General features: G+C 48.4%; 1 protein-coding gene across 2 annotated transcripts in view; it reads left to right on the forward strand.

Annotated features, from left to right (window-relative positions):
• The window catches only part of Arsh (arylsulfatase family, member H), a 30,851-nt gene extending 26,477 nt beyond the window's left edge, over nucleotides 1–4,374 (forward strand). For both annotated transcript variants that reach the window (XM_005406525.2, XM_013505555.1), the window contains 3 exons: nucleotides 650–812; nucleotides 2,075–2,196; nucleotides 3,356–4,374. In XM_005406525.2, coding sequence (XP_005406582.1) covers nucleotides 650–812; nucleotides 2,075–2,196; nucleotides 3,356–3,723 — 653 coding nt within the window. In that variant the 3' untranslated portion in view covers nucleotides 3,724–4,374. The remainder of the gene's footprint in view (nucleotides 1–649; nucleotides 813–2,074; nucleotides 2,197–3,355) is intronic.
• The last annotated feature ends 9,547 nt before the right edge of the window (nucleotides 4,375–13,921 follow it).

A 13,921-nucleotide genomic window follows, 5' to 3' on the forward strand; every position in this document is an offset into this window, starting at 1 on the left:
GCCTCACCATGCCCAGCTGCAGTTTCCATCACTGCCAGCAGAGGGCAGGGAGCTCATGGCTGTGCCCCCATGGGGGACTGAATAGATACCTGTGATTGTCCTGTGTGCACAGTTCATGTTTTTCCTGTGTCTCCCGGCGACAGTTCCTAAAATGAAGATAGGATAACAGTGGATTCATGAGTGTTTAATGAAGGTTTATTCTGCATTGAAGAAAAAGAAAAGCACTCTCTAGTACTTTGGGAGGCTGAAGCAGGAAGATGGCAGGTTTGAGCCCAGCTGGGGCAACTCAGGAACACCCGGTCTCAAGTAACATACATAAATAAGTATGTCAGTGAATATTACAAAGGGTTGGGGACGTAATGCGGTGGATAAGGCTTTAGGCTTGTTTCCCAAGACAGACCAAAAGAAAGTCTGCAACTCTATGGCATTAATTTGAGCACAAATTAATATACCCTGTCTTCGGGGAGCCCTCACTTTTATTATTATTGAATTTGCTACTTGTACTCTGGAAGGTGACAGCTGGGGCTTCCACTCCAGGGAGGCCACCGGTGATCACTTCGCCAGCTTCTGCGAGAAGCTGGCACGCACCAATGGGGCGCCCGGTTTGCTTTTCCGTGGGTTGGACTCACCTCAGCTTCTCGGTTTGCAGGTGGCAGAGGCACGGGCGGCTGGGAAGGCGGCATCCGCGTCCCCGGGATCCTGCGCTGGCCCGGCGTGCTGGAGGCGGGCAAGGTCGTCCATGAGCCCACCAGCCTGATGGACGTCTTCCCCACACTCTCCTACTTAGGCGGGGGGACCCTGCCCCAGGACAGGTACGGAGCCCAGGCTGGCTGGTCCTCATAAAACACTTTTCTTCGGAAGCCTCCGGTACGCTAGAGCGTTCTGTGTGTGGGCGTGTGTGATACTGATTATGTGATATTGATTAATTATCAATGCTTTGTCCAGGCAACGTTGGTCGTGCTTGGAGCATGCATCAGCAGAGTCTGTTTCCCTTTCTGAATCTCTTAACATTCACTGATATTTGTTCACGATATCTACACATGCTGGCCTTCCTCATGCGGTCCAACGACGCCTTTGAGATCATACTCGCTCCACCAGGTATTAGAAGTCACCCAGAGATGATTTGAAATACACAGGGGGTGTGGGTAGGGCGTAAACAAACCCTACACCACTTCATAAAGGGGATGTGAGCATTTGCGGATTTCACTGTCTGTAGATCTTGGAACCCACATGCTCATGAGGGTTATATATTTTTATTTTATTTTATTTTGCTTTATTTTAGTACCAGGAATCGAACTCAGGACTTTGCGCTTGCCAGGCAGGCGCTTGTGCCGCTGAGCTACATCCCCAGCCCCGTTCAGTGTTATTTCTGAGTGAAAGGAAGCGTGTGTTGGTGTATGTGTGTTGAATTAGGTAAAAGGAGGTCACTGCACTATCTTTTCTCTTCGGAATTTTCTCTCCTGGTTTTAAAATGGATAAGTCCACCGCACGCTTTTGTGGTTAAATTCTGTGCGCACCAAGGTTGGTATCCGTTTGTCACCTGTGAAGTTCACTTTATTTTTACTTTTTAAAATTTTATTTTGTGGTACTGGGGATGGAACGCAGGGCCTTCACACTGAGCTACATCACGCAGCCTTTTTTTACTGTGACACGGATTCTGACTAAGTCGCCCAGGCTGGGGTTGACCTTGTGATCCTCCTGCCTCAGCCTCCCAGAGTACTGCCGTGACAGGTGACAGGCGTACACCACCACACCCTGCTATTTGTGCGGTTTTATTTTAATCAGAGGGATGGTTTGCAGACATCAGAGTGACATTCCCAGCTGTAACCCTCTCCCACGGTCTTGGAAACTGTGCAAGTGTCACTTCCTGTTTTATTTTTGAATTTTTGCTTTGGTTCTAAAAAGGGTTAAAATGTGCAGTGAGCTTTTCAAAAGTCCTCTCTTTCGCTGTTGCCTTGTTTTCTTCTCCCTTCGTCTTCTTCGAGTTCCTTTAATTTTTGCCCCTTTTGTCCTCGTCACAAACCACGTCCCTGCAACCCCCACGCCCTCACGCTGCCTTCCCCCCCCCCCCAAGGGTGATCGACGGCCGCAACCTGATGCCCCTGCTCGAGGGCAGGACGACCCGCTCACACCACGAGTTCCTCTTCCACTACTGCGGCGTCCACCTGCACGCGGTCCGCTGGCACCAGAAGGACTGTGAGTGACGCGCGGCGGGGGAGGTAGACTGGAGGTGTGTGTGTGTGAGAGAGAGACAGACAGAGAGACAGAGACACACAGACAGAGAGAGACACAGGGAGACAGAGAGAGACAAAGACAGAGAGACACAGAGAGACACAGAGATAGAGACAGAGAGAGAGACAGAGAGAGACAGAGACAGAGACAGAGACAGAGACAAACAGAGAGAGACAGACAGAGAGACAGAGACACACAGAGAGAGATACAGGGACACAGAGAGAAACAAAGACAGAGAGACAGAGAGAGACACACAGAGAGACAGAGAGAGACACACAGAGAGACAGAACAAGATAGAAAGACAGAGAAACAGAGAGACAGAGAGATAGAGATTGAGAGACAGACAGACAGAGAAACAGAGAGATAGAGAGAGACAGACAGAGGGAGAGAAAAAGAGATACAGAGACACAGAGAGACAGAAACAGAGAGAGAGACAGAGAGAGAGACAGAGAAACAGAGAGATATACAGAGGTAGAGGCAGAGAGAGAAAGAGAGAGAGACAGAGACAGACAGAGAGACACAGAGAGCCAGAGAGACAGATAGACAGACAGAGAGAGACAGAGAAACAGAGAGAGACACAGAGACAGAGAGAGACAGAGACAAAGAGACAGACAAAGAGACAGACAGAGAACAGACAGAGGGAGAGAGACAGGGATACAGAGACACAGAGAGACAGAGGCAGAGAAACACAGAGAGATACAGAGATAGACAGAGACAGAGAGAGAGACAGAGAGACAGAGACAGACAGAGATGGCATGAGAGATACAGAGAGAACGACAGCCAGAGAGACAGAGAGGAGAACAACGGTGATGTCTCCAAGTGGCCTGGCCGACGGGCTGCTCTTCGGGCGTCCCTGTCGCCCCTGCCGGGTCCCTTCGGGGTCTCGCTGTGGTCTGCTGAGCGTGTTCTCACGTGGGCCGGTGGCTGACCCCTCGGTCCCGGTGTTCTCGTGCTAAGGCTGCGGGGACATTCATCCGCGAGCTCGCTGCTCCCCCTGGGCTGGACGGGAGCGTTGTGCAGAGAAAGGCGTGCCGTGGTGCGGGGGCCTTTGCGGAATATGTTTCCCATGCCTGGGTCTTAAACGGGCTGTGGGATCAGCTGACGGATGGAGTCCTCCTTCCAGGTGCCACGGTGTGGAAGGGGCATTTTGTGACCCCCAAGTTCTCCCCGGAGGGAGCCGGAGCGTGTTACGGGAGCGGGCTGTGCTCCTGCTCCGGGGACGTCATCCACCACGACCCGCCACTGCTGTTTGACATCTCCACGGACCCCGCAGAAGCCCAAGAACTGAACCCTGACAACGAGCCCGTGTTTGACTTGGTGATCAAGAAAATCGAGGCCGCCGTGAGAGAGCACCGCAAGACCCTCACGGCCGTGCCCCAGCAGCTGTCTGCCTTCAAGGTGCTCTGGAAGCCCTGGATGCAGCCCTGCTGTGGGACCTTCCCCTTCTGTGGGTGCGACAGGGAAGACGACATGCTGCACACGGCTCCATGACAGAGGGGGATGCTTGTTACCCGGCACCAACACACTCTTGCATCCAGCTGGGAGCCAATATGGTTCCCTTCACCAGGCTTCTGTTAGGAGCTCAGCCACGTAAATGTGGCCCCATCAAGAGAGATGCGGGATGCTGGTTTAATACAGCTACAACCACTCAAGTCACAAGTTTTCTTTTACTTATTTATTACTGCACATGTGCAGGACACTGTGTACATTCCTTGTGTGGTGCATGCATGTGAGACGTCTGCATTCATCTTTCACACCCTTTTCCTCCTTGAAGCTCTTGATCACCCTCCCCTTCACGGAAGATCACCTACTGCCTACTACCTATGTTTTATTTGGATCTTTAGTTATAATTTGGGTTTCTCCTATACAAGAAGCTGTGCTGTATTAAAGCTTGTGTGTCTGATTTATTTCACTTAATATTGTGGTCTCAGGGTGCTTCTGTTTTGTTACAAATGACTCAAATAGCTTCTTCAAGGCAGAGTAGTATTCCATTGTGCACATACACATTTGCTTTATGCATTTATCCACTGATGACCGTACAGGTTGCTTCTGAGACGTACCTATTGTGAACCGTGTTGCTATAAACACAGGTGTATGTGGATCATTGCAATGTCTTTTATTTTTTTGGGAAGATACACAGGACAACAGTAGCTGGGTTTGCCTTTTTTTTTTTTTTTTGTCTTTTTGAGACAGGGTCTCGCTATGCAGTTCAGGCTGTCCTTGAGCTCACTTTGTAGCCCAGGCTGGTCTCGAATTCACAGTGATCCCCCTGCCTCAGCCTCCCAAGTGCGGGGATTACAGGCGTGCGCCACCACGCCCGGCTCTCACGTCCAAGCTGGGTTAAAGGGAATGTCTGTCTAGAGGAGAACCTAAGCCCCTGGTAAGCTGAGGAGCTTGGTAAAAAACGGAAGTGGACACTGAGGTAGATTGATCTCTTCCCTTCATTTCCTTTATTTTTCTCCTGCCCAACATTTACCCGTTTCTGGGGTAAATGCCCAGTTTCTGTGAGCGGTGCGATTGGAGTGATGACCCTGTAGTTCACTTGCTTCGTGAGTGAGGTGGAAAGAACCCACATGTGTGTCAGTGTGGATTAAGTCTCCCAAAATTGCCTCACACAGCTGCTGAGTACTCAATAAAGACTGTTATTAATAGCATTGCTGGCTGTATTTTTTTTTTTTAAATGTGTGGCCCGCGGTACTTAATTTTGGTGCCTGGAAGACAGAACAGAAATAATTGATATTTGAAGAAAAATGGAAGGAAATGACTAAAACAATATCTTAAGGGAAAGTTTTCCACATACACGCTGAGTAGCTAACCCACAAAGGAGACCATCAGAAAACTGATTAATTTTTCTCACCTGTAAAAAAAAAAAAAATCAGGAAGCCAAGGTTACATTCCTAAGCCATCCAGCAAGGATGATGAAATTTTTAAAAATGCAGAAACAGTAAAAAAAAAGAGCATCTATACCGCCACCTGCCGTGGGAGACATGTTTAACTGAGGGAATTTGTGGAAAGATAAATCAATACCAGGAAAGGAAAATGTCATCTCAAGCGAAATGGCAAGCACACTTAACACGGTGTTATAGTCAAGGCAAGGGAAGCAATTTAATACAGGACACACAATTTAGAGGGTTACTTTATACTATTCATCCAGAGTCAAATGCAGAAGAATGCAAGAGGTCTGTCCATGTATCAGAGACCCAAAGAATCCAGCTGAGGGCCTGGATCCCACAGCAAAGTCCTGCACGAGTCCAGCTGGAGACCTAGAGCCCCTGACAATATCCCATGCAGGCCTGTCTCATGAATCTATGCTGGGAAGGCCCAAAGGTCAGTGGTGGAAGCTACAAAGTCTGTGCCAGCAGAATGAAGGATCTGTGCTAGCAAGCTGAGGGATCTGCACTGCAGCCAGGAAGTGATGCCCAGAAGAACCAGAGCTCCCCCGAAAGGTACCACAGCCATCCTCAGCAACAGTGAGGTCCCGAGCTCCTCCGATGATCAAGATGGCCGAGTTCCCATCAGGAAAGCCAACGCAGCAAGCTTCTCCAGGAGGATCAATGGCACAGTGCTGGGGAGATAGCTCAGCAGTACAGCGGTGACCTGGCAAGTACAATGTCCTGAGTTCGATTCCTGACACTAAAAATAAAAAAAGAAATTATCCCGGTGTGGGGGTGCACGCCTGTAATCCCAGCAGTCAGGAGGCTGAGGCAGGAGGATCCATGCAAGTTTGAGGCCAGCCTGGGCTACAAAGTGAGCTCAAGGCCGCCTGAACTGCTTAATGAAAACCTGTCTCAAAAAGACAAAAAGAAACAGAAACAAGAACAAAACAAAACAAAAAAACGCCCACCACCTTCCCCTCCAGCTCTTTCACGCTGCTGGTGACAGTCCCCAGGTGGGGCCTCCACACCCAGCACCATGCTGACTCAGTTCACCCGAGGGTTACAAGTTGATCATTAGTTAACCCACCACAAATGGTTAAAATGATAGCACTTTTGCACATTATACCACCATAAAAATTTCATAAGCGGGACATAGTAGTGCATGCTGATAATCCCAGCACCTTGGGAGGCTGAGGCAGGAGGGTTATAACCTTGAGGCCAGCCTGGGGAATTTAGAGGGTTAGCAAAAGCCAAAAATAAATAAAATGAAAGTGCAGTGACAAAGGGAGTTGGAGATCTATCTCCAGGCTCTTTTCCCTGAATCTAGTTCATGATGGAAATTGTAGTATCACACTAGGAAATTTTTAATGAGATTGAGTTTCCATTGCTAGCTTTTAGTTTTTAAATTCACCTACAGATGAGGAACCACATAGCTGAATTTCTCTCCTGCCACCTTCTGTCTGATACCAAACTGGTAAGAGCAGATCCCGGGCTTGAATTTAGCAAACAGCCAGCAGCAACATTCCCATCCTGAGAATTAAACATAATGTGTTTGAAAATGGTTTTCCACTTTCAGGGAGGCAGATTTAACTCCAAGAACAGAGAGGAGGCCAGGGGACACCTTGCTCAACTCCGGCCGGGCAAGATCTCAGAGATTTGAGAAAATAATTTCATCACACAGGGAGGAGAGAAAACATGTAGGGTACAGGTGTGGTTCTGCAAGTCTGTTTGCATACACTTATCGCGTTATTCTCATCCGATGCGGAGGTGCGGTTGGAAAGACCGCACCTGCGATGATTTGGAACTCTGCTACAAATTCCTCAGAATTTGAATATTCATCCTAATTTCATACTTTTTGCCTTTTTGAGCTCACAGGCAGCGACCAAGGCTGGTTGCACTTTTTGTGCAGGACTGGAAAGTTAGCCTGGAGACAGCTGTCTCTCTGTCCCCGAGGCTTATGGTGTTTTTTTTTTGGTCAAACACTGCGAGGTTGTTTGCTTTTTTTTTCTGTCTTTTTGAGACAGGGTCCTGCTATGCAGTTCAGGCTGGCCTTGAGCTCACTTTATAGCCCAGGCTGGCCTTGAACTCGCAACGATCCTCCTGCCTCAGCCTCCCGAGTGCTGGGATTACAGGCGTGCTCCACCATGCCCGGCAACACTGTGAGTTTTTAACTGTGAGTTTTGGGTTCTGTACTGACACACTGTACTGCGTGTATTTGTATAGAATGCAGAGGGATGCCGTGATGAAGCCTCTTGTACACATTGTTCTGGGGGTTCCTCAGTGCCCTTGTTTGGTCCACCCGATGTGAAGGTTCATTTTGAGTTCAGGATGCAAAGGATCAGAATCCCAGCATCTTCGCTCCAGAAGGGCATTTCAAGGGCACAGAGCCGTCTTCTGTGTGTGGGTGGGCATCTCGTCTCCTCCCTCTCCGGCTTCTTCATCAGGACACCATGGGCTAAACCCTCTGCCGCCACCAGCCTTGCAGAGCAGACAGTGGGACAAACCCACGCACACACCGACAGGCCATCTATGGTCATTGCTCCTGCCAGGCAGACATCACTTAGTGACTCCTTTATTGATCTATGCTTTGCTTTCTCCACATGCAAAGCTCACGTAATGAGTTTTTCAAAATGCTAAAGCAGTGTGGCAGGAGCTTAAAAGCTCATAACACCCAGCACATACCTAACTCTTAAAAAGGTCTTGTTTTCGTAGTTACTTCACAATTACAATATACATGAGCTGGGGATAGAGCTCAGCAGTGCAGCACGTGCCTGGCAAGCACAAGGTCCTGAGTTCGATTCCCAGTAGAAAAAAGAATTATAATATATATATTTATAAAAGTTATATATATATATATAACATATATACATATCAATATAATTGAAAATTTTGTGACTCATCTAACTGAATAATTAACCATTTTTTTCCAAGATGAAATTATAAATCATTCAAGTCGATCAACAAGCTGCTCTTTAAAAAGTAGATTTATTTTATTAAAGATAGGGCCCCTTTGCTGTGTAGTTCAGGCTCCCTTGAACTCAATATGCAGAGCAGGCTGGCCTCGAACTGGCAGTGACCCTCCTGCCTCAGCCTCCCGAGTGCTGGGGTTATAGGCGTGTGCCCCCACATTCAGCTCAAAAAGTAGCTTTTAAGTATTCTAATCACAGAGAAATAGTAGCTGAGGTGATAAGTTAATGAACTCTACTTAAGCACTGGGATGTAATACATGCATTATAAAATTACACTGTACCTCATAAACGTGTGCAGATGTTTGACATTTGAAATTACTTTATTTTTATTTTTAGGGTCTTATCAATTTTATAGATAACTTTGAAATATGATTTCTACCACGCCCCTCCGGACCGGTGCTTTACTGTGAGTTTGTAAGCATTGGATTACTTTAACCACTAGAGGGCGCACGTGACCTAAAATCTCTCTTACAAAAGGAATTTTTTAAATGTGTAATTCGTCCTGTCTTGCTAAGGGTAGCACAAAGTTAAATTCCACTCTTGGAATAAATCTGCAAAGGAAAGAACGCTTTCCTTACATAACATGGCAGATTGGATCTACAAATTCTCACCCACCGGCCTTGTACCCCAGGGGTCCTGTTTCTTGTCCTGCTCAAACTGGTGCTGGTTTTGCTGGGAAAGCGTGCATTATCTGCGAAAATTAAGGGTGAGAAAGATAGAAAAGGAGAGGGCAATGGAGATCAGGGTGTGCGATCTGGTACCTGGCGTTTTCTGATGTAAACTATTTCATTTTGCTTTCCTTTTTTTTGTTGTTGTTGTTGGTACCAGGAATCGAACTCTGGACCTTGCACTTGCCAGGCAAATGCTTGTGCCACTGAGCTATATCCCTGGCTCCCATTCTGTTTCCTTTTTATACTTATAAGTTCACACTAGCAGTGTGTAAGGATCACAGTCCCTGTGAGGAGCTGGTACATCTACAGAGCATTGCTTCATTCTCTTGGTAACCTCTTCATTCTTTTGCTATCCCCTTGGTCCCTTTCCTTTTTGCAAAAGGTCTGTTTCACTATTTCCCATTATCCTTTTTCTTTTTGCTCATTATGTCAGTGTTACTTTGGGATTCTCATAGAAAATAAACCATGCAAGTGAAATCTCGGAGCCAGAACACCATGGACTGAACCCTCTGCAACCACAAGCCTAGATGAAGCTCTGCTATTGTAAGTTGTTGTTCTGGGCTTTCTTGCAAAGCTCACAAACATACACGGCGAGTTTGATTGTGCGTCTGCTTTACTGCGCTTAGCATCATGGCTTGAAGGTGCCCCCATGGTGCATACTGTGGGTATTAACTGGCCGTGTGCCGCTACCCCAGGCACTGGTGTGAAGGTGGAGCAAAGAAGCGTGATTTCCTTTGTTCTTGATTTCCTGACGGGTGAGTAGGATAAACGTGGATGAGGTAAAGGTAGGAGAACCATTTACTTTCCTAGCTTGACTCGTTAGAGGGGTCGGTATCTAGGGGCAGTGTCTAGGCATGCGGGGTGGCTGATAGATTCAGAATGACCCAAGTAATGACCACAGTTGCAGGTGGGGGGATCAGGGAGCAAGGCTAGAGAAAGCAGGTCTTGTAGGCTATGGTGAGGGTCTTGAGCAGGATGGAGCACAGTACTAAGCTTGAATGTGCTTGGTTATCCCTGAACACGACACTGATGATCATACATTGAAGGATGGAGCAAGGTTTGCCCTTGAAGTGATCTCCCTTACTGCGTGGATTAACCCGTCCGTGGGTTAGTGGATGCATGCATTCTCCAGAGCTCAGGTCGACCAGCAAACCAGATGTAGTTGGTACATCCCTCTCTTCCCCTACGACGTCCTGCTGTGCCTTGTAGCTCTGCCACTGAAGAGGCCATCCCTAGATGTCGCACTGGAGTCCAAATAAACTCCTTTTTCTGACCCATTACCATGTGTGTTTGTGAACTTTCCAAACACTGCAGAGAAAGAACTTAAAATAGGACAGGTTCATTTTGGCTTATGGGTGCAGAGGGTTCGGTCCATGGTGCTCTGGCTCCAACGAAGGGAAGGTATGGTGCCCAGGAAGCAGAGAGAGAAGGGAGGAGCCAGGAACTTCCCAAAGGGCCAATTTCCTCAGCGAAGTCCTACCCTAAGGTTCCATCATGTCCCATCAAATCTGTGCAGATGCCAGTGGATTAACCATGGATGAGCTTGGAGGGCAGAGGGCTCAAGGTCCATTTCCCTGTTTATGGCACTAGCTACACAAAGCACAGACACACGCAAAGCCAGCGTGCAACTGCCGTGTGCTGAGGTTTGGACGAATCATGGGAGAGCCGGAAGGTACACAGGTCACGCTTGGAAGGAAGTCAGGACGAGGTGAGCCCTTCAGGAGGCCGCTGGGCTTTGACTGGAAGGCTGCAGGCAGATTCAGGCGCTTTATGGGCTCAAGCGACGAGACAGGGGGATTTAATGACATCCGCAGGCTCAAGCGAGTCTGCGTCAGCGTCCTTTTTCCTCGGGTCCTGCTCCGGTTCACGTAGGAGGCAGAGGTCGCATTGCTGAGTGAGGGGCATCTCAGGCTTTTGCTGAGATCTTATCCAGCGGTGGTGCACAGCCAGTCCGTGCCTTGGTGTCCCGGGGATTTTATGGAGCTGCTGGGGGCGAAACAGTGTCAGGAAATGCAAGCGTCAGGCATGCAGTAAACCGTAGCCGCATGGTTTGCACATCTGGAATTCTGCATTCCCCGCCAATTAGGCTGACAGTGACAGGGACACGACTTCCGGCTGGGACAGGTACCTGGGGTAATTTGGACCACATTTCCTGGTCCCATATGGAGCTGAGCTGGGCCGTCAGCTTTGTAAGACACGGCTCCTGAGCCCCGGGGGCCGCGAACTGCTGGGATAAAACACAGTCCTGGCTTGGCCGGGAGCTGATTTCACAGCTTGGGGTGAATTCCTGGAATGGGCATTTTAGGGGGAAGCTGGACCCCCGTCACAGACCTCAGGAGGATTTCTACTGATGGAACACATTGTCCTCGGATGGCTGTGGCTTCTATCACCAGGTGTCTGATGTTTGTTTGTTTACTTTTTTGAGACAATCTTGTTGTTTAGCGCTGGCTGGCCTTGAAATCACGGCGATCATCCTGCCTCAGCCTCCCGAGTGTCGGGATGACAGGCGTGCACTGCCCAGCCCAGCTGGGGCATCTTACTGTCCGTTTAGGGGGGAGTGTTGGTGGAGATGGAGGATTAACTTCCCAGTAGCTTTTTTTAACCACCAGATCGTGTAACCCGACTCCCGCCCCTCTACAACTCTTAGTTTTATGAGTCTGGGACTGTGGCATGTAAGGCACACTCACCATGTGCCGGGGGCGCATGAGCAGAACACGGCCCGCGCTGCTTCAGCATGTGTGTCCCTCCCGCCCTGTGCCTGTCGGCTGCGTGCCCTGCAAGAGACATCTCTGTCTCTGTCTGTCTCTGTCTGTCTCTGTCTCTGTCTGGCTCTCTCTATCTCTCTGTCTCTCCCTGTCTTTGCTTTATTTTCTGTTTGTGTCTCTGTCTGTCTGTCTGTCTCTATCTTTCTGTCTCCCTCTTTCTGTCTTTCTCTGTCTCTGTTTCTCTCTGTCTGCTGTATCTCTGTCTCTCTCTGTCTCTCTGTCTGTGTCTCTCTGTGTCTGTCTCTATCTCACTGTCTCCATCTCTATCTCTCTGTCTCTCTGTCTCTCTCTGTGTCTCTGTCTCTCTCTGTCTGTGTCTCTCTCTGTCTCCATCTCTATCTCTCTGTCTCTCTCTGTCTCTGTTTCTCTCTGTCTCTCTGTGTCTGTCTCTATCTCTGTGTCTCTGTCTGTGTCTCTCTGTGTCTCTCTCTGTCTCTATCTCTCTGTCTCTATCTGTCTCTGCCTCTGTCTCTCTGTCTCTGTCTCTCTCTGTCTGTGTCTCTATCTCTCTTGTCATGTACCCTTTCTTAAATTTTATTTTAAAGATAAAAAAACCTAACAGAACAACAGTGAGGACAAAATCAGAACAACACAAACCCAACAAAAGGCCACGTGACCTCAAAACAAAATGATTTGAATTAGTGACGTTGCTGCGTTACACACTGTTATCTTCACTGTCTCCTACAGCCTTTCCACAAAACGTATTTTTGGAGAGCAGACATTCACGCTGACAAAGCAGGACACACAGCTACCAACCCTGAGATGCTGGAAGACCTGACCCGCGATTTTGTTTCTGTTTTGGCGTGGCTGGCCCTGCACGTTGAACCCGGCATGACACGCTGAGCTGTAACCCGAGCCCCTTTGTACGTTTCATTTCATTGTAGCTGTTTTTCAGCACTAAGTGCTGAACTCAAGGTCTTCTCGCTGAGCTACATTCCTCGCCTTTGCTCTAAAAATGTTTTATTCAGATACAAGGTCTTGCTAAGTCACCAAGTTGCCCAGGCTGAGCTCAGATGACGCAATCCTCCTGCCTCAGCCTCCTACAGTGTTCAGAATCACAGGCGTGTACCACTACCCCGGGCTTTTTTTTTCCCCTGTTGATATTTCTATCTTCTATCAATATGGTTTGATTTATCTTGTGATTGGCTGCAACACCAGAAGACAAAACTACATTTCAAACATATTTCATGTACGAGATCTTACTGTGCTTGAATGCGTGGGTCTGTGTCAAATCATCACAAAATGGACATTTGGCCAGAGCTGGGAGACGATGTCACAGTTAAATTGAATGTGATTTCAAGAGTTCAGCCAGGGAATTCTGGACTGAACGGCAATTCATCAGCGGCCCTTGGGAGGCTGAGGCAGGAGGATCTCCGTGGTTTCGAGACCAGCCTGGGCTATGTAGTGAGTTCAAGGCCAGCCTGGACTGTGTAGGTGAGAGTCTGTCTTAAAAAAAGAAAGGAATGAAGGGACAGGACAGGGCCCCAGGGCCTGGATGAAGCACCTTGCTGGCTGAGTGCTGAGTCTGAGGAACAATTTCCCCTGGCCGTGCGCTGAGGCGGGATCAGGAGGAGAAGTGGGGTGTCCCGAGTCCTGCTTGGAAAGTGGGGGCCGAGGTCAGTGGTGCGGCTTCTTCCTATAGCTCTGGGTGTATTTCAGGTGACACAGCCGCGGCCAGGAGAAGCTGGACGCCCACGGCCAAGAGACTGGCTGGCCTCAGGGAGTGGGGGTCCCCGAGTGTCCCGGCTGGGGTCAGGGGGTCGTCGCTGAGGGTTCCAGGATGAAACCACTACCTCTATCTATCTATCATGTATCATCTGTCTGTGTATCATCTATCTATCATCTATCTATCTATCATCTATCTATCTATCTATCTATCTATCTATCTATCTATCTGCCTATCTATCTATCTCTCCTATCTACTGGTCTATCTTCTGTGTAGTTACTTATCTGCAATGTATCTAGTTATCTATCCTCTATCCATCTATTTATCAATCTATTTATTTAGTGAGTTGCTTAGTTTTTGAGATACTGGAGATCAAACCCAGGGCCTTTGAACTAAACCCCAACGCCAGCTCTTGTTTTTTACTTGTTTTTTTTTTTGAGACAAGGTCCTGCTGTGTCACTACATTTCCCAGGCTGGGCTTGAACTTGTGATCCTCCCGCCTCAGCCTCCCGGAGTGCTGGGATGACAGGCGTGCACCACAATGCCCAGCTTCCGTGACCGTTAAGAGTGTGAGCTTCGCTTTAAAGCTGTTTTATTGTTGTTTTTTCAGATAAAGCCCTGAATAAAATCTGAAGGAACCAGCCCAATCACCCAGTCACTGGGACCCACGGTGTGTTCTGCAGGAAGATTTCAGGTTGCTCACAAAAATTCCCTGGATTCCTGGAGACGGCTTGAAACCGCA

Source organism: Chinchilla lanigera, unplaced genomic scaffold (assembly GCF_000276665.1).
Source record: "Chinchilla lanigera isolate Chin_1 unplaced genomic scaffold, ChiLan1.0 scaffold00098, whole genome shotgun sequence".
Classification (NCBI taxonomy): Eukaryota; Metazoa; Chordata; class Mammalia; order Rodentia; family Chinchillidae; genus Chinchilla; species Chinchilla lanigera.